Raw genomic sequence first — 24,233 nt, forward strand, 5'->3', positions numbered from 1 at the left:
ATCAACAAAAAAACGAGTTTAGTATCTCAGCAATGCTTTGCTTATCCGAGATATTTATCTCGTTTTCAACAAGTTCCTTTATGCCGTTCTCAGCCCCTTTGTCGTCCTTCGAAAGACACTTGATTAGATTCCAAAGTTTCCTGGAATTGTTCCTGTTTTCGGTGACTTTATCTTTGAAGTAGGATTGTTTTGTACTTCTGATAAGTTGAGTCACTGTGTTTTTCGCTCGCTTAAAAGCATTCCAATCCCTTTCTGCTTGGCTTTTTCTAGCTTTGACAAGAAGTTTGTCACGAGCCTTTTTCCTCTTCGAGATTTCGGTGTTAAACCATTTTGGCTGAACTTTGCGCTTTACTCTCTTTTGTTTCAAAGGGAGGTGTTCGTCGATAATGTCATTAAATACTTTATACCAGGCGTCGACAACATCATTGGTATCCTCGAACACAAAGGCACAGTCCCAGGGGGCCTCTTGAAGCGATGAAACAAATTGCTCTTTGTTAAGACCTTTAATGTCCCGATAAGTTATCGTCGTGTGTTGATCTTTATTGTTCTTTGGACATGTAATGAATTTCCTTGTAACAATAACTGGGAGGTGATCAGATATCCCAGAGGACATAGCCCTCACATTGTGAAGCCGCTCCGGATGACTACACCAAATGTGGCTAAGGCAGGTTTTTGACACGGGCCTGGTAATAATATGCACAAGCTGGAACATATTCAAAGTATGCAATGTTTTTACAAGCGAGTGTTTCTCCACTTTTTTTGCACATAAGAAATCAATATTAAAGTCGCCTAAAATAATTATTTCTCTGTTCAGCAGATGTACGTTTTCGATATTCTTTCCAAGTCTCTTGTCAACAGCCGCTTTATATGAAGGAGGACGGTAGACGCCGGCAATAAGTAGGGGCCGGTTCGACTTAAAAGGACAGGTCTCAAGCCACAAACACTCAAAATCAGTTTCTTCGAGGTCTTCGCGCCGTTTGACTTGTAGGGAACTGTTTACAAAGGCAAGAAACCCGACACCAGATCACCCGATTCTATCTTTACGATGCAATTGGAATCCTGGGATAAAATAAAAGGAGTCAGGCACTTTTTCTGAACCAAAGGTTTCAGTTAAAATCAGAATATCAGGCTTATCTTCTCCGTTGTTTGAGTTTGTCAACCTGACCCTGATCTCCTCCAGTTTGCTATCAGTAAGATGATGAATATTCCAATGGCAAACTTTTAAGCCCACTCCATGACAGGCCGTGCCAGGTCCGGGGTTTTGAGCGATATCTCCACATAAGATAAGAACATTTACGAGCAGGAGGTCTTTCGTAAGGCGTAGAATACTTTTAGGTAATTACCAGTCGTGGTAATGGCGGACTGTTTCGTCGATTGATTTCGCACAGGAACAACACTTGATAGTTCCCTTCCACAAGATAATTCAGCTGCTTGACCATGCACATTGTAGTCAAAATCACCAACCTTGTGACCTTTTTTAGAGAGATTGCTAAGCAAAAATACAACCTGGACGATTTTTGACGGAACGAGTGAAATTCGTGCCATGATGCGACCACTGTAGTACTCACTCTCACCAATCCAGGCAAAAGACTGGACTCTCTCAAATTAGCTAATCTGTTCCAGTGACCCGGTTATCTCTAGTAACCCCACCATCTCTAATGAACCAATCCAAGCAAAAGACCGGACTGTCTCAAATGAACCAATCTGTTCTAGTGACCCAGTTATTTCTTGTGACCCTAATATCTCTAATCAACCAATCCACGCAAATGACCTGATTGCCTCAAATGAACTAATCCGTTCCAATGACTCAATAACCTCTAGTGACCCCACCATCTCTAATAACCCAATCCACATAAACGACGGGACTGTCACAAATGAACCAATCTGTTCCAATGATCTAATTAGCTTTAGTGGCTCCACTATCTCTAATGAAGTAATCCAGGCAAATGACTGGACTGTCTCAAATTAACCAACCTGTACCAATGACCCAAATATTTATTGTCACCCCAACATTTCTAATAACCCAATCCACGCAAATGACCGCACTATCTCAAATGAATCAATCCACGCAAATGACCCGACTGTCTCAAATAAACCAATTCGTTCCAATGACTCAATTATCTCTAGTGACCCAACCATCTCTAATGACCCAATCCATGGAAATGAACCAACTGCATCAAATGAACCAATCTGTTCCAAAGACTCAATTATCCGGCTAGTGACCCCACCATCAAATGACCCAATCAATGAAACCATCGTTCCCTAGGATTGTTGTTTATCTTTTGTTTTTGTGAAAACACACTTAAAATTGGTAGCACTCAGGTTTGAATTTTAGTTTTAAAAACAAGAAATACTCTGCGTTCTGGGTCGAAACTGATCTGTACAGCTTATTCTGTGTGCATGGGGAGCGAGAAGAGCAAAAAAGAGAGACCTGCGCGGAGATATCCTCATAGTTCATCAAAAAGGCGATTTCCACTTGGTGAATTGTCAAGAGAAAAAGCCAAGCATTACTGTTATTGTGGTTTTGCTAAGTCTGAAAGCAATGAAAAGTGCTACTATTGTGGTCATCCATTCATGGCTGAAGTGTGAAAGTCAGTTAAGGAGAGAAAGCCCACAAAGGACTGCCTGAAATATTTGTCATGAGGTACGTTGAGAAACCTTGGGTTACAATGGTTACAGTTTCAGATAATTCGATTTTATTTTCCTCAACTCTAGATGCTAAAGAGAAATATAAAGCATAACATAAATATCAGTGATTTTACTTACGCTTGTATTTATTTTGTCTCACAACTGGGCCACTGTGTCCATTTCTATTGCTCATAGCCACTGAGTTCAGTTTCAGTGCTTTCAATAGTTGTTTGCTTAGTTTTTTTTTTTTCGAAAATGGCCGAATTAACAAGGGAGAGGCAAAACATCCAGAGGCTATATGTTATATGAACGTTAAATCACTATGAATTGCTTGATTGAATATCAATATTTGATATCTATTTTTTGTTTAAAATACATTCAACAAGCATGCATGTCATTGAAGATGCATACTTCTTTCCTTACATTATCAGCAGTTTTGTAAATGTTGTAATTGTGATCATTTCAATTGCATAAATTAAAAACAACAGTTAAGCAGTTTGAATAGTTACTGTCAAAATAAACAAGTGACTTTCTGTATTTATTGCTGGCTAATTCCAAACGAATTCCAATAGCCATAGTTGTCAATTTCACTTGCAAACACTCTGCAGCTTTTTCATTGAAGGTCATCACTCCTGTTTTGTCTTCGCTAACAATTAGCTTTTCTTGTTCCTTTCCTTCACCAAGCTACTTGATAAATACATCGCACTTATTGCCTTCAAATCGGTCAAATAGAAGGTAGAACCTTCTCAGACTCAAAAATATTATTATCACAGAATGTGGTTTAATTTCTCCTCTACCTCCAAACCATACCTTGTTCGTCCAAGAATCTCTTTACGCAAAAGTTTAAAAACCTGTCGGGTCATAGGGAGATCGAAGACGACTATCGACGGGTGCAGTTGCTCATTCGAGGAGAAAGCCAGTGATCAATGGCACATTTCGCTCGAATCATCCAACCCTGTACCATTGGATATAGTTAACCAGGTCTCTCTCGAATCCCTCCAAAGTTTTCCTTCATAACTAGCTCAGAAACATGGTTTAGCCCATTAAACTTGATATCTAGAGCCCTAAATTTATTCCCATTCACAATTCTCTGTTGAAATTTCGATTTTTTATTCTTAAGTGCTTTTTCTACTGAGGATATTAGTTCTTCATCGGTGGGCTCAGAGAAATCCGCCATCTTGGATTTAGGTAAAGTTTGCCCTAGGTTACGCGCGGCCTATGAATGACCGAGTAATCTCAAAATAACCGAACCAGCGCAAATTAATGACCCAAGAAGTTCCAGTTATCCAGTCCCCTTAAGACACTCATGGCCAACCTCCTCAAATGACTCAGCTGGCCAAGTTGTCCAAGCTATCTCAAATTATTCTACCAGGTTATGCGTATCAGAAGCCGAAGTTACTAATTCATATGCAAACTTTCTCACGATAGTTGTTCCGAAAAACAAAATTTCATCGATATCTAAGTGGAGTTTCCTGGCGTATAAATTTCGTCAAAACGTGGGATTTCGTCTTGTGAATATTGCGTGCAGGTTGACCCACGAAATAAAATTGATTGTCGAGTCATAGAAAACATAGCAGAGTCTCTGAAAGTTATTGTGCTACGATTTTGGAAAAAAAAAATTGGAAAAGAAGGAAACAAAAAGACCTATGTTTGATTCTTTTGTTCCTTGCTGTGGTAGAATATTTTACTTACACGTACAGAGAGTATTACAAAGTATTATCTGCAAATATAGCAATTCACAAGCTCTAACTTTTTTTTTTCTTTCGAGGAATACTCATTTTTTTTTTTCTTTAATGATTTGGACCAGGGTAGCGGTATTTCCTAAATATGTTCTTTAGACATGATGGAGCAAGTTTAACAGAATGTTTCACCCATACAAGTTACGTTTGTCGCCAAGAAAAGTAGAAATTTGGAGATTTTAAAAATTAATGTTACTTTGAATTGTGTTTCATGGTGGTGCGTGTTTGGTTATTATTCACATTGTTTAGATATGAGAAACTTCTATCGGGGGAAATGAATTATTAATTTCTTTTTGTTGCTCATTAAAGTATGTTAATTTACTGAAAAATTTCTGATAACTTCCTGACACAGAATGTCACATGTTTCACGAATTTTGCAAAACAGTATTATACTACAAAGTGGGTATTTGAGAATTCATTCTGGCAAAGCATCAGTCATAGTATTTTAAAAAGAGAAGAGAGGCACATTCAAACAGTTCCTTTAAGAATGATGGGTCCCAGGGAACATTTAAAAAATTTTATTATTTCATCAAACATCCACAGATTAAGCAATTCTAAGACTCAGTGGTGTCCTGCGAGCTTGTTCAAGGTACGGTTAATAGCTGGAAAGCTCCTCCACAACGTAGCAAACTATGACTATTGCCTTTCTTTGAATTTTTACCGTATTGTACATCTTAAACCATCGCTCAAAAGGGTGGCTGCGAAGGAGGTAATTACGTCTGCCATCAAAGCGCGGTGTTGATGCAGAAAAATGTCAAAGAGGTACGATTTATCCAAACGGGGAGGAAAAAAACTATGGAAAAAATGGTGGAAGTATAGCAAAGTCAAATTCGAAAACGCTTGGTGACCATGGCTCCCATTATGTTAGGGAAGACTTCCTGTCGTCGATGCGATTTTAATATATGCAATACTCTAGCAGTGTTAGCCTACTAGTTCTCAATAAGCACGTTCTTGTCCCTGCTTGGCGAATTTAAGGATTACGAAGTGATTGTGGCCAGTCATATCCCCAACTTTTACTGTTATTATTGTCAATTGTTCATAGCTAGGATAATTTCAGATTCATGCAGAGTCAAGGATAAATAATGTATTAGAACCTGTAAACAGCTTTGTTAGGAAAGTAAATAATTACTTGAACTGACACCGATGACTGATATAGAAAATGAAAAACGTGTATCAAATTAAAGGCGAATGAAGAATCAGGAACACATGTCTGCGTATATGGCAGTGAGAATTGTCAAGTTCTTTCGCGGTGGTTTGTTTGAAAGAATGCTCAGGTGTTAAAGATCTTCGAAAATTGGCTCATTGTGTACTTCATGACAAGCCCCGCTTTATCGTGACTTAATTTGGAAAATCTTTCCTCCAGTAATTATTGCTTTAACTTTTTATTCCTTTGTAAAGAGGGCTTCTCCTTTCATTCAAATTCAAACAATCCATCCCACAATTTAAACATGAGAAAATTCATCGTATTTTAACTCTTGACGTTACGGCAAGAAACTGTGAGCTATTTAAATAACATTTGTTTGATTAAGGCTCTAAAACGCTACTATCTCCACACGTATCTAGGGTTTTTAACCGGTTTTCTTTTTTCCTAAAGAGTTTTCTTTAAAATCGTCTTGTGGGTGGAGGGCAGGTGTTAAACTGAGCTGACACTGTTCTTTCGTGCAGAAATAATGCTCTTTTCCAAATGTTTAAACAGTATACATCGGTGTTTTGCGTAGATGTCAAGATGAAGTGTCACTGATTATGGATGAAAATTAGTTTCCATCAGGAGGTCTTTCATAGTCAAATTTCACATTGTGCTTCTTTGGGAGCTAGTTGTGAACCTGCCTTGCGACAATTGGATCTATTGTAGCCGCCTGCAGGTACTTTTTAATTGCCTTCCCTTATAGCGAACTAGTGTCACGAAAATACCAGTTACATATTTTTTTACGGGGTGCGAAAGCCGTCCAAAGTCGATTAATTTACGTGATACAAATTTTAAAAGTACTTTACTAGTAAAGGACGGCGTCCAAATTAAAACGAATATTTCTCTTCTAGAGTGTGTCTCACTGGAATGGTGCTAACAGTCATCTACAGAAAGCATTTGCTATTTGCCAGCCTCCTGCTAATGATTTCCATTGATTTTCCCTTCAAAGCAGGAGGCTCCTCAAAAGAAATTACCGGTAAGTTTTATCATCGTAAAAAACTCCAGGCGGAAGCTAGCAAAAATTATCTGTTGCGTTCAATTAAGAAATCAAAAGCATTCAAGCTTCTGTATGATCCAGAGGCAGAATTGTCACTGTTTTGAGAAACTGCTCTTCTTTTGTTTTCCGTCCGTGATAACCTCTTTTTCGGTTTCACACAAAATCAACCAGCAAGGAATTGTCACATTATTATCCACGTCATACAGTAAGTAATAAAGGATACGACAGTAAAGAAATCTGCAGCCTTTTTGTCTAGTCTAGCCGAGGAAGGAAATTACTCCTCATCGAGGTTTGAGCGACTTTTCTACCTTAGTTAGAAACCGGTTACATTCAAAGTTTTTAGCTTCGATTTGCCCACAACAATGTTGCAATGACATGATTCGAAGGGCTGTCAAGGTCTTTTTAACGAAGAATTTCACCCTGAACGCTGCTTTATTAAAAACAAACGTAATGTTCTCAGTTTGTTTTGTCTATCACGGCACTTTCAAACGTAATACATGTACATGTTTTGTTTAAGTGCCCACAAGGCAGTGTTAACTTTAAGTATTAACCGGTGTTATAACGTATCGGAGGTTGAAAGGAAACTAAGCGAATTTGAAATCTGAACAACATATTGTAAATGAAAATTATTAAATATTATCCCGGTTCGATTATTAATTGAAAATCAATTTGATGGAAGAAAAAGTGTTTGTTTGACTTTTCAGCGCAACTGTGCCATCGTTGTCGACTATTAACTAAACGTATATAAGAACGATCCTTCGCAGTAAAGCACTATTTTCATATGTTTCATATGTTTTTCATATGTTTCATATGTTTCATATGTTTGTTGTTGTTCGATTAACTAAACGGTTGGAAGTTTGCCATAATATTTTCAACCAAGCGGCTCTTGAATATGTAAGTGAGATTGGGATTATTTTGACAGATTCTCTCTGTGAGTATACTTCCAGAGAGACTTGCCAACCGCGCAGTCAATCAGTCTCGGACATATATACTCTCGAACGCTGAGCCGTTCATTTACTCTGCAAGCAAACATCTTGTATGATGTGTCTCAGTTTTCTTTTTTCTCTGTCTTGCTTGACTGATCTCACAATGACGGATCTTCAGTTCAGAGACTGCACAATAGGTGCTAAAGTTGTTTTAAACTAGGCACAGGTTGCCAGAGACGGCAGAGACGGTTACACATCATAAATCACCTGAAAAAATTGTCTAGTTGGGGTCCACTTAACACCCTTCGAAAAAACATGCTAATTTCTGCCCTTCTGAGAAGCGGTCAAGACCACTTTACAATTGTGGGAGTATTTTTGGTTCTTAGATGACATTAAGGATTTGGTGGCAGTTTTACCATGACATTTTATACTTAATACAACTCATACAAATTTATTTGGAAATTGTACAACTGAAGCCATAGCTTAGTTTAAAGATCGTTTTCACTCACGTGACTAAATGCTTAGCAACGGTCGCTACGCCGCCATATTGGCGGACCAAAATTGTAAACAAATCGAGTCGCGCGTCTTCAGTAAGAATGGCTTTCTACTTGATAGTCGGTCGTGGAAGCAAAAGCAGTCCAGGTATTAGTGTTACTTTTTCTCGAGTACCATCCATTGTAAAAAATCAGGGAGAAGAGGCGGAGAACTTGTCTCACGAAAGGCGTTCACGCTGGATTTCTGCCATAAGTCGAGCAGACGTAACTGAAAAGATTCTTGAGAACGATCGAGTGTATGGCCGTCATTTTTTCTCAGGAAAAGCAGCGGCTATTTGGGATAAATACAAGGTAGCCTGGGTTCCGACCTTAACAAGAACTTACATCAATAGAATCTAGAGCAAACGTCCGAAAGGGACCGGAGAGCTAACGAGAAACGAAAGGAGGAACTCGAGAGAGAACGAGTACTGGCAGAGGAAGCTGTAGCAAAGAAACTGAAGTTGAATGAAGAGGGTCAGCAAGTTTCTGATATCAATTTTGTCGAAGAACCCCCGAAGTGTGTGGATTCCAGCACTCAAACAGAAGAGTTTGACTATCTTGCTGCTTCAGACCCACCGCACACGCAGCGGCCTTTCAGTGATGATGAATTTCGAAATTATGACGACAAGAAAGTAAAATTTTATGCTGGAGTACTTTCGTTCGATACCCTAAACATTGTTTTTAATCGTGTTCTTCCCTTTGTCACTCGCAAGTCCCAACTTTTGTCTCCTTTTCAAAAGCTTTTTATCACATTGATGAAGCTCAAACTAAAATGATGCCGTTTGAAGATCTGGCGTACATATTTAGCATCTCTGTGTCAACTGTGTCGAGATCTTTTAGGCCTGGATGATCGCCATGGATATAAGACTGCACCCATTGATTAAATGACCAGAACGAGAGAACTTGTGGAATTCGAAAACTATGCCGCAATGCTTTCAGCGCTCATTCGGTAAAAAAAGACAACGGTGATTATTGACTGTTTTGAAGACTTAATTGACCGATCACCTAATCTACTTGCACGTGCGCAAAAACGATGAATTTATTGTTGATGATGTGGCCCTGTACACTTGAAATGAGCCCCGATGCCTATCGATTGTATGCTTGAAGGCCTCGAAAGGCTTTAAATTGTTGTTTAGTGTAAAAGCTAGTCTCCAGCACAAGGTAAAACAGCAGGTCCGTCGATTCCACCGGAGGTAAACAATCAGGCTCAAAGTTCTTGCCCTCCGTCAAGACTGGGTCGTTTCCAATCGCTGATATTTCCCAAGATAACGTTGTTTTACCTTATTCTCTAACTGTTTGCATAATTGGATAAGGGTATTACAGGTGAGGTTATCCTGGAATTATTATCCTCTCTTAACTGCATATCACTCTCCCGGGGGCAGGTTGCCATTTTGAAATTTCCGCGAAAAGTGGTCCACCAATATGGTAACCGGAAGTTTCGTGACGTCACGTGCAAACCATCTATAGGGAAACATACTTGTTAAGCTATTTTGTCAACTTTAAATCAGGGTAAAGGCCTTAAGACGTTTCCCACACGAATTAAGAGTTCTTTTGGTATGATTCGTATTCCAGGAAACTGTACTTTTGATGAGAAATCGTTCTGCTGGTGGTCCAATGAAAGATACACCGACCATTTTGATTGGGTACTTGGACAAGGAAGTTCTCCAAGCTCTGACACTGGACCAATCACTGATTATGCAGGTACATTGGACAATTAATTTTCTACGCAATGTACCCTTCGAAATAAGCTATCCGCTGGGAAATTTCATAACCTGATTAATATAAACCTTACATGTGTGTTCAAAATTCCGCGCAATTTACTAATAAAATTATCCACTATTATATGATAAGCTTAATCATAAATTTAACAGCTTTTAACTTTTCTACGTATGATGCACGATCCTCGCAGTAGAAAGCGCTATTTATGCAATAGCGAAAATCAGACCTGAAAAAAATCAGGCCTGTACGGGATTCGAACCACTGACCTCTGCGATACTAGTGCAGCGCTCTACCAATTGAGCTAACAAGCCAATTAACTGGGAGCAGGCCGTTAAGTTGATTCGTAATAAACCCATGATGATAAATCAGATACAATGAATATATGAAGCTCATATATTTGAACTGCGGTATTTGATACGTATGATGCACGATCCTCGCAGTAGAAAGCGCTATTTATGCACTAGCGAAAATCAGACCTGAAAAAATCAGGCCTGTACGGAATTTGAACCACTGACCTCTACGATACCAGTGCAGCGCTCTACCAATTGAGCTAACAAGCCAACTGGGAGCAGGCCGTTAAGTTGATTCGTAATAAACCCGTGATGATAAAATTTGCATAAGTAGCGCTTTCTACTGCGAGGATCGTGCATCATACGTATCTAATAACGAAGTTCAAATATATGAACATCATATATTCATTGTATCTGATTTATCATCACGGGTTTATTACGAATCAACTTAACGTCCTGCTCCCAGTTGGCTTGTTAGCTCAATTGGTATAGCGCTGCACTAGTATCGCAGAGGTCAGTGGTTCGAGTCCCGTACAGGCCTGATTTTTTTCAGGTCTGATTTTCGCTATTGCATAAATAGCGCTTTCTACTGCGAGGATCGTGCATCATACGTATCTAATACCGCAGTTCAAATATATGAACTTCATATATTCATTGTATTAACTTTTCTACCAGGAAAAACGGGAGGCGCGATGGCCACTCGGTTAGTGCGCTCGACTCTGGATCGAGTGGTCCAGGATTTTGTGTTCATAGGCAAGGCACTTTACTCACACAGTGCCTGCAGGTGTTTACTCAACGAATTTAATGCTGGGAGTAACCCTGTGATGGACTAGCATCCCTTCCAAGGGGGAGTAGAAATACTCCCAGTCGCTTCATCTTACTGAAACCAGAGTTAAGCGCCGCTCTTATGAGCCACTTGGCTCGTAAATAGACTTTACCTATTAGGCAAAACAAATAGATTTCGTTTTGTTGTACGTCTGTTTAAAAATAGATCACAGAAGACATCAAACTGTAAAGCGAACATCAGAGACATATCCAGGTGCGCTTCGGGTGCCTCACTCCCTCTTGCTTTTTCGGTTTTACCACATCTTGACTTAGTCTGTGATCTATTACTGATCAGACGCACGGCAACATGGAAGCTATTTCTTAAATTGCAGGGATTTTAATTGAATTAAAGGGATGTATTGCACACTTCCTCAGAAAATGGCTCGTACATCTACATTCAAACGTCATCTCCTCGGAAGTACAACGAGAAGGCCAGATTGAATAGTCCGTGGTTGAATGGTCCATTGTGGATGACATTTTTCTACTCCATGTACGGCAGCACCATTGAGACTCTCTCTGTATATCTTAGAGTCAATGGGAGTGAGTCCAAAATATGGAGTCGTCATGGGAACAGCTCGTCACGCGATTGGATCAAAGGCTGCGTGGCTATAAGCTACGATGGCACTTATCAGGTAGTTCAACAAGCAAAGACAATCCGATGCATTGTAACACGTGTGTTTGTGCCTGTGTGTGAGACGTTTTTGCTCGGGGTCGAAAAATACAACATAAAGTTTTGGGAAAATGGACCCGAGCGCTATTTATTCTTCATCAGAGAAGGCCGGGAGGTTTTCTAATCAAATGCATGTACAATTTGCAGGCGTATAAGGATCTATGATTCATGAATGAATCCTTAGCATGTCGTTTTATATACTCACAGGTAGTAATAGAGGGCGTTGCAGGTGTGACTTCTGCATCAAGCATTGCAGTTGATGAACTCCATTTCAGTGAGAACCTAACATGTATTTCAGAGGGTAACACTACTCCATTTGAATTGTTTAAAGGTAACGCTGCCCTTGTGTTGCTGAACAAGAAGCAATTTGGCTTGAATCGTGTCTTTAAGAGTTCTTTTAACTCTCGAGAATACTCGTGGCCCTTCTAAATGAGCGAATTAGATTTTTCAAGGCAAAAATTTAAGGGAACAAAACGTTTTCTTCACTCGTAACGCTCAAGTAAAATAAAACCTCTTACTGCCTTCCCCATGATATCAAAAATAACCCTAGTATAAAACTATTCAAAACAGCTGCGAAAAATCCTTTTATAAGCTCATATAAAAACCTGGACAACTTTGAAGCAATATTAAGCAATAGCACATTATCTAATTTTAATTTTTTATAAATTATTTTATCTTTCTGAATATTTTTAATCTATCCTGCTATTTCTGTTATAGAATTTTGTAATTATTTATATATTTATTTATTTATCAGTTTTTTGTAATGCTGTATAATCTAGTTAGAGGGCCACAGGTTTGTCAGCTATACAGCTGTTACGTGTCCCCCTCTATAAATAAAGTCCTTACTAGGAAGTGGCGTAAGTTGTTCTGAACAATAATAACTGGATTTATATATTATAATGCAATTTCAGTGAACTGCACCTTCAATGAGAGTTTTTGTGGATGGCGAAACCTTTTCGCACCTTTGGATCAAATCGACTGGAGGAGAGGATCAAAAAGCTCAAGTGAACAAATTGAGGCGAGCGTTGATCACACTGGTAGGAAAAAGATGCTCAGCTTTACTGGCATTGGTGACTTTATCTATACACTTGATGAAGCAGTTATTCCTTCATATGTAGGACAATTTCCAAGTCAACTTAACTAAGAATTATTCTTGTCGCCTGACGTATTTTAATTTACATTCGAAGAAAGCTGGAGTATTTTACCATTTGTTCTTTTCCTATCTATTTCTAAATCTGTGCCTATTTATTTATTTATATTTAACAATTAGTCGCCGAAGGCGAGGTGAATATCGTTGAATAATTCCCGAGACGAAGTCGAGGGGATTATTCGACAATATTCACCGAACCTGAGGCGAATGATTGTTTTAGTATAATTTCAGAGCTGAACAACAGAGAAATTTCTAAACTCATAACATTTTAGTAACATTTATTAACATTTTATTTTAAAATTTTATATAAACCGCGTGGAGCGGTTTATATAGCGTCATATAAGGAACCGCTCGACCAATCAGATTGCTGGAAACTCTTTGCTCAGCTCTGAATTTATTCTAAACATCATTTATACAGAAATTTCAGTTCAGCGTAACTGGTTTAAATGCAGATCTGTACAAAATAATATGAATAATTACTAAGTTAGCTAATATAATTGGAGATCTATACAAAACTTGTGAAGAGATAATAAATTGTGAATAAATAATAGACTGTAAAAATCTTTCGAGTAATACAAAAAAAAAAAAAAAAACTAATTAAGATAATTTAAATGTTTCTTGACGTTTAGCTTAAAACTAGTGAGAGACTGATCATGGTGTAAGTTACGAGGAAGAGTGTTCCAGGATTTGGCGGCATTGTACTTAAAGGATGTTTGAAATTTAGTTGTTTTGGCAAGAGTCAGGCGGATAAGGTCTTTATTTCTAATGTTATAATTATGGGTCTGCTCCGAGGAGTGGAAGTCGTCAAGTAGATAAGCTGGAGCCAAGCCATTGATACATTTATAGATCTGTATGCACTTGTGATCGATATTCTCTGCGGGATTGCAGGGATGGCTACTTCCAATATTTGCTGTATATCATTATCGGTAGCCTTGCGATCCCCAGTAATTCCCGCAGCTCGCTTGAGAAGACGATCAAGGTAGTTCTTATTTCCTTTACCGCAACCATACCACACACAACAGCAGTAATTGAATAGTGGTAAAATCGTAGCCTACCGCCTTTCTTTTTCATATCAGGAGGAGAAAATTACATTTACATCGAAGAATTACAACCTGAGAAAGTAAATCAAGCCGCTCAGTTATCGAGTCCATTCATTCGAGGACCAAAATGTTTCCGCTTTTCTTATCGCTTGTCTGGGCGTGATGTGGGAGGACTGGATATCTTGCTTCAAGTTCGAGGGCAACAAGGATATTATTCGGTGTGGCAAAAGTCGGGAGATCAGGGAAGTCAGTGGATAAAGGCTAGCGTCGATATCGGTTATACCGATGAGTTTCAGGTACACATATTGCAAAAGCGTGAAACATTAATTAAGATGATGTTCACTTTTCTTTGAGTAGTTTTCAAGTTTTCTATTAGCACGAGCATTGCAATCTGCATAGATCATAATAATTTGGATATGTCAACAAAGTTGAAATGGTAAATTGGCCACCGTAATGATTACAAAAGCTGACGTTTCGAGCGTTAGCCCTTCGTCGGAGGGCTAACGCTCGAAACGTCAGCTTTTGTAATCATTACGGTGGCCAATTTACCATTTCAACTTTGTTAATATATCCAAATTATTTCGTTACTCCCACCGACGCAGCCCCAAACAGTTTCTTTCGAAACTATCAGCCTTTATGCATAGATGCTACATGCCACTATAGTATAAAAGAATAAGGAGTAGCGCTCCTTCTCGTGGTAGGTTAAGCTGACTTCAAGTGTGAAATTTTACCAATAACCTTGCCTGCTGTTAACCTTTTCGAGCAATCAGATTAGACTTCACTGGCCTTAGGTTCATCACAAAACACGATATACTAATAATCACAATGACTATTATTACAGATTGTCCTGCAAGCAACAGTTGGCAAAAACTACACAAGTCGTATAGCCGTCTGTTACGTCAATTTAGTTGAGGGACTTTGCCATGATGAGAGGGACTATAACACCAGCGTACAAGGTTCATATCACGCTTCTGTTTAAATTATTACAGAGCCATTAATGATGTTTTTGTTATCGCTTATTTCGTGATGGTATGTCATGAAATGAGTAATATTCGAACTTTAGTTATAACTTTCTTATTTGTCAGCTGTTAAGATGACGGTTTTTGTATCTTTTATTTTTAGGGAATTGTAATTTCGAACGTAACTTTTGCTTTTGGAGGAGCGATTTAAATTTTATCTTCACATGGAGAAGGAGAAAGGACAGGACACCAAGCTATGAGACTGGACCCACCAGGGACCATACGTCAGGTATTACGAAGTATCAGTATTTATGAAAACTGGCATTTCCTCATTCGGGGCTAATCACTTTAATTGTAAATTTGATATAATTCGTAATAATATAATAAGTTGATTTGTGCCCCGCTCAGAAAAAGAAAATTTGAATGAAGTAATCAAATTAGAAGATGTCAGATTTTACTCATATTTGGTGCTCAAAATGAAGATTTTTTTCATGTGATACTAGTTATTCTCTCCAAAGGATCTGGTTACTACATTTACATTGAAACATCGCGACCCAGAAAGATGGGAGACACTGCAAGACTGACGAGTCCGTGGTTGCGAGGACTGCATTGCATGAGGTTCTACTACCACATGTATGGCTCTTCCATGGGATGTGTTGTTATGTATATAAGAAGACAGGCTGCAGACAGGTTACAACCGCTTTGGTTCAAGTCAAAGAATCAAGGAAATGGTTGGATACAAGGGCAAGTTAGCATTAACGACACTTCAAGTTATCAGGTGGGATGTCACGATTGAAATTATAGCCTCTGCCCACGGTAGTAACAACTAGAATGGATTATATTTAAGTTCACACAGCAACCAGGGGGGCAATCAGAAATGCTTTGATGCTAATCTGGTTTAAATATTTAATGTATGTAACCGAAGTTACAATTTATCGACCCGACGTTTCGGCACCCCTTTCTAGTGACTTCATTTGGGGTGATCTGATCGCTGTGACAAGATGCCCTTTTTGTAGCATCAAACCATGTCTTACTAGAATAATTTGGATATATCAACAAAGTTGAAGTGGTAAATTGGCCACCGTAACGATTGCAAAAGCTGACGTTTCGAGCGTTAGCCCTTCGTCGGAGCGAATAGAGGAATTGTGGGTTGTGTGTGCTTTTAAAAGCAGAGAATGGAGCTACGTTATTGGTGGGGACATGGCAACGAGAAAAACAAGAATAAATTAGTGGAATAAAAAGCGTTCGTTGATCCCTATGGGATTTAGACTGCTGGTTTGAAAGATGAGCTTTTGTTCAAGATTTTTACGGCTTTCCGTGCTGTCTAAGTGTAAGGAAAGACCGCAGTATGCCATTAGGTAAATTAAAATGTTTAGCGACTTGTTTCGATGTGTCCTTGTCATTCCTTTCGACGTCTCGAAGGTGTTCTCGGAATCGGTCACCTAGTCTTCTACCTGTTTCGCCGATGTATATCTTTTTGCAATAAGTGCAAGTTATGCAATAGGTAACATTGGCGGAGGTGCACGTGAAGTGATCGGTGATTTTAATGGATCGTTTAGGTCCCGATATTTTATCAGTGTTGTGAATGAAAGGACACGCTTTGCATCGTGCACGAGCGCATTTAAAAGTGCCTGGTTGGTCATTAGTCTGAAAAGAACTTCTGAAGAAAAAATTGCCTATGTTTTTGTCGCGTTTGAATGAAATGAGCGGAGGCTGCGAAAAGATAGTGCTTGTCTCTGGATCGTTTTGAAGTAATTTCAAGTTTTTAAGAATAATGGATTTAACTGAGTTGTTGTGAGGGTAAAACGTGAGAGTGAAACGTGAGAGTGAATGGAATGCGGTCGGAATCTTCCTTATGCGACGTTTGTAGTGCTGAATGTCGATCAATAAGTTGGGCGCGGTGGTAACCCCCTTGAACGACAGAAACAGGGTAACCACGTTTATCGAAAAACTGGCACATTGACTCTGATTTGTGGTGGAAATAAGAGTCATCACTGCATAAACGACGAAGTCTTAGAAACTGAGAAAAAGGAATGGAATTCTTAACGTGAGATGGATGCGAAGACGAATATAACAAGTAATTATGCGAGTTTGTAGGTTTGTAATACACACTAGTGCATTCTTGTTTTTCTCGTTGCCATGTTCCCACCAATAACGTAGCTCCATTCTCTGCATTTAAAAGCACACACAACTCACAATTCCTCTATTCGCTCCGACGAAGGGCTAACGCTCACAACGTCAGCTTTTGCAATCGTTACGGTGGCCAATTTACCACTTCAACTTTGTTGATATATCCAAATTATTTCGTTACTCCCACCGACGCGGCCCCAAACAGTTTCTTTGGAAACTATCAGCCTCTTACTAGAATATACTTATTATTTACGCTATTGGGTGAGTTCTCTTAGGATCTTTTTCATTTTAATTGCGCTGCTGATTATTACAATCTTCCCAAACATACATATTTCGTTGGAAGTTGTCAATCAGAGCACGTATTACTTGACCCCATGCCAGGTTTAAAACTCAGGCAGCGAGAGAATATGAGACTTCTCAGATTTCAGAGAATATGAGACTTCTCAGAGAATATGAGACTTCTCAGATTTTCAGCAAACGGCAGAGCTTTGAAATATAATATACTTTGTCTCTCACCTCGTTTAGGCGTAATTTCATCATAGCAAGGAAGTCTTTTTCATTTCATTTTCTAGATAATCATTGATGGTATTACAGGTACAAGCTATAGCGGAGACGCAGCTCTGGACGACTTCACGTTTCAACAAGGACCTTGTCACCAATCGAGTACGACAAAATCAACATCTTCTTTCGATTTTGTGGGAAATTATTTGCGCCCATGATAACGGTGTATAATAATTTTTTGAATGTGTCGACTAGTATCTTCATAATAGCTTTTAGCAGTTACTTCGGCTTTCAAACGTAAGCGCTGTTTTTATGGACGTAACTGCTAAAATGGGTAAGTTGGTTTTCAGCGTACGAAATTTCCGGAGTTTGAGTACGTACCGATTAACCGGAAATGTGTGTGGTTGCCCTATGGCAATTCTTTTTTTTCTTAATTTTTTGCTCTGAATTGTTGGGATAGCAGTTACTAGATACATGTATAGTAGGGTGATGTTGTTTATTTCTGATGACTTGTTTACCATAGATTTTCCTCATTCATTGATGAATTATATATGTTGTGAGGTGAATCCGAACTGCCGTTCCTGTGTGGCGTTTCTTGCACAACTATGAAAACTTTACCAAGAATCGTTGCAACGCAGACTTTAACATAAAGAACGTGATCCATGATTCCTTTTAAATTTATCATTTTAGGCAAAGCAACGTTCTACGTGTCTTCCCTTAAGGGAAATGATTTTAGAATATCCACAAGACCTTCTGAAGACTATCTGTATTCAGATGAATTTCGATTCACTATCGCACATCCACAAGGAAATCCGACAGAAAAGCCCTATTTTATCTACCCCAAAGCATTAAAAGGAAACAGCTTCGTTAACACAAAGCTAGATATTTCTAACTATAATAACTATCCCTTGGATGTTGCCGTCCTCAGTCACAAGGAGCTTTCACAGAATTGCAGTAAGATTTTCTTCATAAGCAGAGATAGAGTTGGGCCTATGATTACTCTTGAAGATCACGGTTTTATGGATTGCTGCAAAAGCAAGACGGGTTTCTCTTTTTATGCCTGCAATATTAGTGAATCAGGTAAGGACGCAAAAAAACTCTATTTACGTGAAACCCGATGCAGATTTCTTTAAAATGGAAGTAACCAGATTCTTCCTCGCTTAATTTTTTCTCCGCACCATAGGGAAACGAGAGGGAAAGAGAAAGGGAGGGGGGAGAGAAAGGGGAAGAGAGCAAAATTAAGGATAAGATTGAAGACCACCTGTATTCAATTAATGGCGAGCTATGTACTTGATTATTTCCAAACTTTTTCACTGAAATTTCAATCAAACTTTTAAAATAAAAATTTCACTCGTTTAAAAACGGAAATTTTCTATCAAAAGGAGGTAAACGAGGAGTTATTATTAAGTGTCTAACTTATCCACATGAACCATTTGTCGCAATAAGATAACTCAATTTTCTTCTTTGTCAAAACAGAATGATTACCAGTAAAATGGAAAGCTGCAGATAAAAAAGAGAAAAACCAATGAGCTATTTTCTTTATAGGTAGCCATTCTAATTCTGGATGTTTGCCTGGCTGGTACAAACTAGGAAAATCATGTTTCATGTTTTATTTCCAATCATCTAAGCAGTGGCGGTTTGCCAGGAACTTATGTCACAAGCAGAAGAGCGAAATCGCTATAGTTAATAGTGCAGAGCAATTAAAGGCCCTTGCAGATCAGCGGAAACAACTCAAGCAAGAATACCGCGGTCTTACCCTTGGAATTGATAGCAAGCTGCGTTGGGTTTGGATAGATGATGATAATGCAACGAGTAATATAAATCTATGGGGCCCGACGGAACCGAGCGGTGATGGTAAGTGTGGAGCCTTCTTAAATGCAATTGGATGGAGTTCAAACTGGGCTGGATACGGATGGCGCTGGAACGATCTACCCTGCACGAGCCGTAATGGATTTATTTGCGAAGAACCGTTAGGTATGTTTTTTTAGTTGCTGGTCTATAAAGAAACTGGTTTATCTATAACCCTTTACAATGCTTGGTCTATGAACACCTCTCGTAATAGAGAGAAACAAACAATCTTCTTGCAACAGTTATAAACCCAGCGTATTTTTTTTTTCTATTCATTTGAAAGTCCATGGAAAAAAGGTTTTCACATATCGCAAATCTGTTTATTTTCCAAGATGTTCCCCTGCCCGTAGCTCTTTTTTCCACGCATCGCAGCGATAGAGTTGTTGACCATAGTCCAAATGGAGGCACCAAAGCAGTTTCCAATAACATCATGCTGGCGACAGGTCCCTTTGGTGATCCAGCTGGCTCCTTTCTTATCAGCGGTTTTAATAACAGCTATGTGGAAGTTGAAAATGGGGGAGAACTTGATACAAGGTTTTCGGTGAGTGTTTTTGCATGGGTGCACCCTGACGCCTCTGCCTCTCGTGCTGGTCTGATATATGAGTATGGTTGCTCGATGTGGTATTTTCCTTCGACCTTGGGACTTGAAATTCGTTATATGGTCAGGGATCGCTCTAAGACTCACATATTAGGTATAGAAGGTGTTATCAAAGTAAACGCGTGGAATTTTGTGGGGACCACGTACGATATTCGCGCTGGCGTTGCGTCTGTGTGGGTGAATGAGAGCATGGTTATGAACAAGTCTATTGGAACAAACGTGGAATTGGCAACTCAAGGAAACCTTACTATAGGAGCGTCTAACAACCATGAGATGCAATTTTATGGAAAAGTTTCCTGCTTGCAGTTCTACGATCAAGCATTGTCGGTGGATCAAATTATGAAGATAAAGAAAAGATGCAATCAATCCAGTAAGCATGTTTGATAAATGTCTCTGTTTGGAGCTTGTTGTCTTACATAGTTAAAATTTATCTCAAGTGATATTGGTTCAGGAACCGATCAATTTCCGTTATAATTGACCTTGGTGTGTTTCTCGGAGTAGCGCCGTTACGTCTCACTTTTCTTCTGTCTATTTCTTTGATTCATTTAACCTGCCCTTGTAAGCAATGCTTGAAAGTCAGCTGCATGAGTACATACTTGTTATAAACCACTTGTTCTTGCAACGTTTACAAGTTTGGAGAAACCTCTTTATGTGATTTTGTAATGTGCGGTCCTTTAAACATATTAGGATAACACTTCACTCAACTCAACTCAACAACCTGGTGTCTTTTATAGGTTTCTTCCTGGTATAGCTCAGCCGCAAATTATAGAATTAGGTTGTTGACTTTGAAGATAAATTCTAATTCCATGCCTTTGTATCGGTAGTCTCACCAGTGACTTCACCAGATCACGGAAGAGTGGGATGTTATAGAGACACATACAATCGTGCAATTCCAACATTAGAAGGAGCTGACCCCTTATTGGTCGGTGTTTACCTGAACCGTGAAAACGCGATCGAAAAGTGTGCCCTCGCAGCTCATAAAAGGGGCTTTCGCATGTTTGCAGTTCAGAATGGTGGATGGTGTGCAGCTAGTGTCTCAGCAGAAAAAACGTTCAACAAATATGGCCAGAGCACTTATTGTCGCAGCGATGGCGAAGGAGGACCTTGGTCAAACGATGTTTACATTATTAAAGGTTGGTCGATTTGATGAACGCAGCATCTCCATCTAAAAATTGGTGTCCCGTAATGTTATTTTTGTGGGTTTCTTCTCTTATGTTTGGAAAAAAATCCTTATTTAATTCAACAACATTTTTCGAGCAATTCTAATTCATCAAGCAAATGGGCACGTGATGGCTAAAGAGGAGTGTTTATCTTTTTAAGTCACAAGTAGAAGGCAGAGTTGTTGGGAAAGACATGAAATAGCAGATTTCGTGTCAAAGGTTTAAGGTTTTGACCTTCAGGAGGTTGTTTTGCTGTTTGGAATCTTTAAACTCTCCTTGTTCCATGACTTTATGTATACTTTTAAAGAAGACTTTATATTAAAAAAAATTAATGATTTACGAAGAGTATTTCCCCTTTTAGTGAAATAAGAGGCATTTGACTACAACTACTCATGGAACTTCGAGAGACTTCACAGACATTAATCGTTTGCTTCGAAAGCTTTCTCTTTGTGCCATATATTCGCTCCTTACAAGTAGTATTTTATATATTTTGCCGCTTTTGCTCAGTCTTTTACCCAGACCTTCAAAGGACAAGCGATTGCTTTCGCTGCATGCTTTCTTCGGATCCTTGCGGTATGGTAAAATATTCTCGCTAAACCGACTTTTTAGCGATGCATTTCACCTATTTTCGAATATTATCTGATCAACACCAAGCTTGTCACTCATCTGTTCAATACTTGTCACTCATCTGTTCAATGCACTTCACGTGCACCTCCGCCAATGTAATCTACTGCATAACTTGCACTTATTGCAAAAAGATATACATCGGCGAAACAGGCAGAAGACTAGGTGACCGATTCCGAGAACACCTTCGAGGCGTCGAAAGGAATGACAGGGACACATCGAAACCAGTCGCTAGACATTTTAATTTACCTAATCATTCTAAGCAACATATGGCAATCTGCGTTCTTTCCTTACACTTAGGTAGCACGGAAAGCCGTAAAAATCTTGAACAAAAGCTCATCTTTCAAACAAGCAGTCTAAATCCCACAGGGATCAACGAACGCTTTTCATTCCACTAATTTATTCTTTTTTTACTCATTGCCATGTTCCCACCAATAACGTACCTCCATTCTCTGCCTTTAAAAGCACACACAACCCACAATTCCTCTATTCGCTCCGACGAAGGACTAACGCTCGAAACGTGAGCTTTTGTAATCGTTACGTTGGCCAATTTACCACTTCAACTTTGTTGATATATCCAAATTATTTCGTTGCTCCCACCGACGCAGCCCCTAAAAGTTTCTTTCGAAACTATCAGCCTTTGTTCAATAAAAAGTCGGTTAATAACTACTTAATTTTTTTTTTAATCGAATAGATTATAAATATCTGGGGTGCTACAGAGACATTTTTTATCATGCTATTCCGGACCTTGAAGGAACAGACCCAGTGTTGGATGGAAATTACAGAGCACGCCAAAACGCAGTTGAAAAGTGTGCGATCGTGGCACGCAAAAGAGGTTTCCAAATGTTTGCAGTACAAAACCGTGGGCGGTGCTTGTCCAGTGCAACAGCAGAAGAAACTTTTGACAAGTATGGCAAGAGTAATAATTGCAGTGAGGAAGGCAAAGGAGGGCCTTGGGCAAACAGTGTTTACACCTTTAGAGGTGGATAAAATCTCTTTTGAAATCTGCGCACTTAATGGTTTAATTTACATTTATACAGTTTAATATTGACACCAAATTTCAAGCAATAACAATAAAGAAATTTTTACCGAGTGAGTAGGCTTAATCTTGAGACTATAAGCAGAGCATTTGCGATTACCATTCTCTTATATTTGTGGCGTGTATAGCAATAAATACCTGGGATGATTCTTTTGACAGCATTGTTTTTCTTCCCTTTTAAGTATCACAATCATGGTGTCGTCCGGGATTTTTCCCCCTTCGTGGTGGTTGCTTTTCTATAAATCCCTCAAGTACGCTTAGTTGGCAACAGGCTTTGGAGCGGTGCAAACGAGACGGTGGGACCTTGGCCAAGATAGCTCGTGAAGGTTTGAGAGCCACTTTCTCCAATATATTAGACGAAATCAGACGCTTCCAATCAAATTTTAACAGTTTGTTCATTGGCCTGTTAAGCAAGGATGAATGGACATGGATTGACGGCACCCCACTAAATTACTCGTTGTGGAAGCCGGGATATCCAATACCAATTCAAAGCACTCGCAGTTGTGGTTATCTGGCAGGTGGCTCATCTGGAATAAGGAGTGGTGAATGTACATTAAAAAGGTACCCGCTGTGTCAGAAAAAAGCTGGTGAGTTGCCGTGGTAATCTCCATAGTCTCATGATAACGATTTGAAATTGCTTGGTGCAATCATTTATTAGTTTTCTTTTTTTGATAGTTTTTTTTCCTAATTTTCGTTCACCAACGAACAATTGAGGAAACGCTTTTTTTTTCATTCATTTATTTGTTTAAGCAGGTTTATTAATTGGTAGCTGTAATAGCTGATGTGGACCTGCTGTCCTAACGCACCCATCCCATCCCCGGGGAGGACATCCATTACATAGTAATCTCGTGAGTGGGAAATTAACGTCTCCTACCCCTAACCCTGCAGGAAACGGGACCTCCATTTATTTGTCCCTATCCGAGAAGACTAGAATATCTATTTCTTGATGTTATAGAAAGGTAACATATTCTCCTCAATTATTTTAAGACCTTGAGTGTTGGTCCGGCCGGGACTCGAACCCTCGACCTCCCGCTCAACAGTCCAGCGCTCTATCTAATGAGCTAACCGGGAGGCGGTTAGCTCACGCAAGACTCACGCAAGACTCACGCAAGACTCACGCAAGACTCACGCAAGAGTCATTGCAGTGTACAAGCTTTCCTGTTTGGGCGACCCTCTCTCTACAAATAGCTTTATGTTAGTTAGGTGATGACCTGTACAAATGTAAAAAGCCATGCCTTCCATAAAATCGCAGGGCTTCCATCTCATTGGGTGAGTCGTTTCCATATGATTCACCTTTTCTTAAGCTCTACGGCGAGCTCCAATAAACCAAAAATTCGCCAGAAATATTTAGCGTGTCAACTGATCCTCACTATGTATTTTCGTCCATGTTAAGGAATAGCTTTGATTTAGCGAACTTCTCTACTTTTATCACTTGTGGGGCTCTTCTGCCAAATATAACAGTGATATCTACTGCATTGTAGAAGAATCATTGTCAAACCGGAGTTTGATAGGAAGTTCAAGCATTCTTGAGCCCTTTGAACCCATCCTGGCCATAGATCGATCCTACTCTACGTGCTTTCGTTCTTTGAAGGTAAGTAATTGTACAAAATGTCCTTGGTTGTTAAACTTGCATGTTAAATATGTTGCTGAGTTTTTCCTCTTTTTCGGATT

The 24,233-nt window shown here is 39.2% G+C and overlaps 2 protein-coding genes across 2 annotated transcripts; both read left to right on the top strand.

The window, feature by feature from the left end:
* The first annotated feature begins 5,589 nt into the window (after nt 1–5,589).
* On the top strand, nt 5,590–13,665 carry LOC148732154 (MAM domain-containing glycosylphosphatidylinositol anchor protein 2-like). The gene is made up of 5 exons (XM_088759191.1): nt 5,590–6,529; nt 9,582–9,710; nt 11,219–11,475; nt 11,721–11,844; nt 12,425–13,665. The coding sequence occupies exons 1-5, from the start codon at nt 6,421–6,423 to the stop codon at nt 12,655–12,657; spliced, it is 852 nt and encodes a 283-aa protein (XP_088615317.1). The 5' UTR covers nt 5,590–6,420; the 3' UTR covers nt 12,658–13,665.
* LOC111319886 (uncharacterized) lies at nt 13,440–24,036 on the top strand. The gene is made up of 12 exons (XM_088756648.1): nt 13,440–13,443; nt 13,740–13,999; nt 14,545–14,659; nt 14,826–14,951; nt 15,181–15,440; nt 17,365–17,455; nt 17,984–18,373; nt 18,839–19,267; nt 19,474–20,109; nt 20,564–20,872; nt 22,218–22,505; nt 22,745–24,036. The coding sequence occupies exons 1-12, from the start codon at nt 13,440–13,442 to the stop codon at nt 23,164–23,166; spliced, it is 3,330 nt and encodes a 1,109-aa protein (XP_088612774.1). The 3' UTR covers nt 23,167–24,036.
* The last annotated feature ends 197 nt before the right edge of the window (nt 24,037–24,233 follow it).

Source organism: Stylophora pistillata, chromosome 4 (assembly GCF_964205215.1).
Source record: "Stylophora pistillata chromosome 4, jaStyPist1.2, whole genome shotgun sequence".
NCBI classification, from domain to species: domain Eukaryota; kingdom Metazoa; phylum Cnidaria; class Anthozoa; order Scleractinia; family Pocilloporidae; genus Stylophora; species Stylophora pistillata.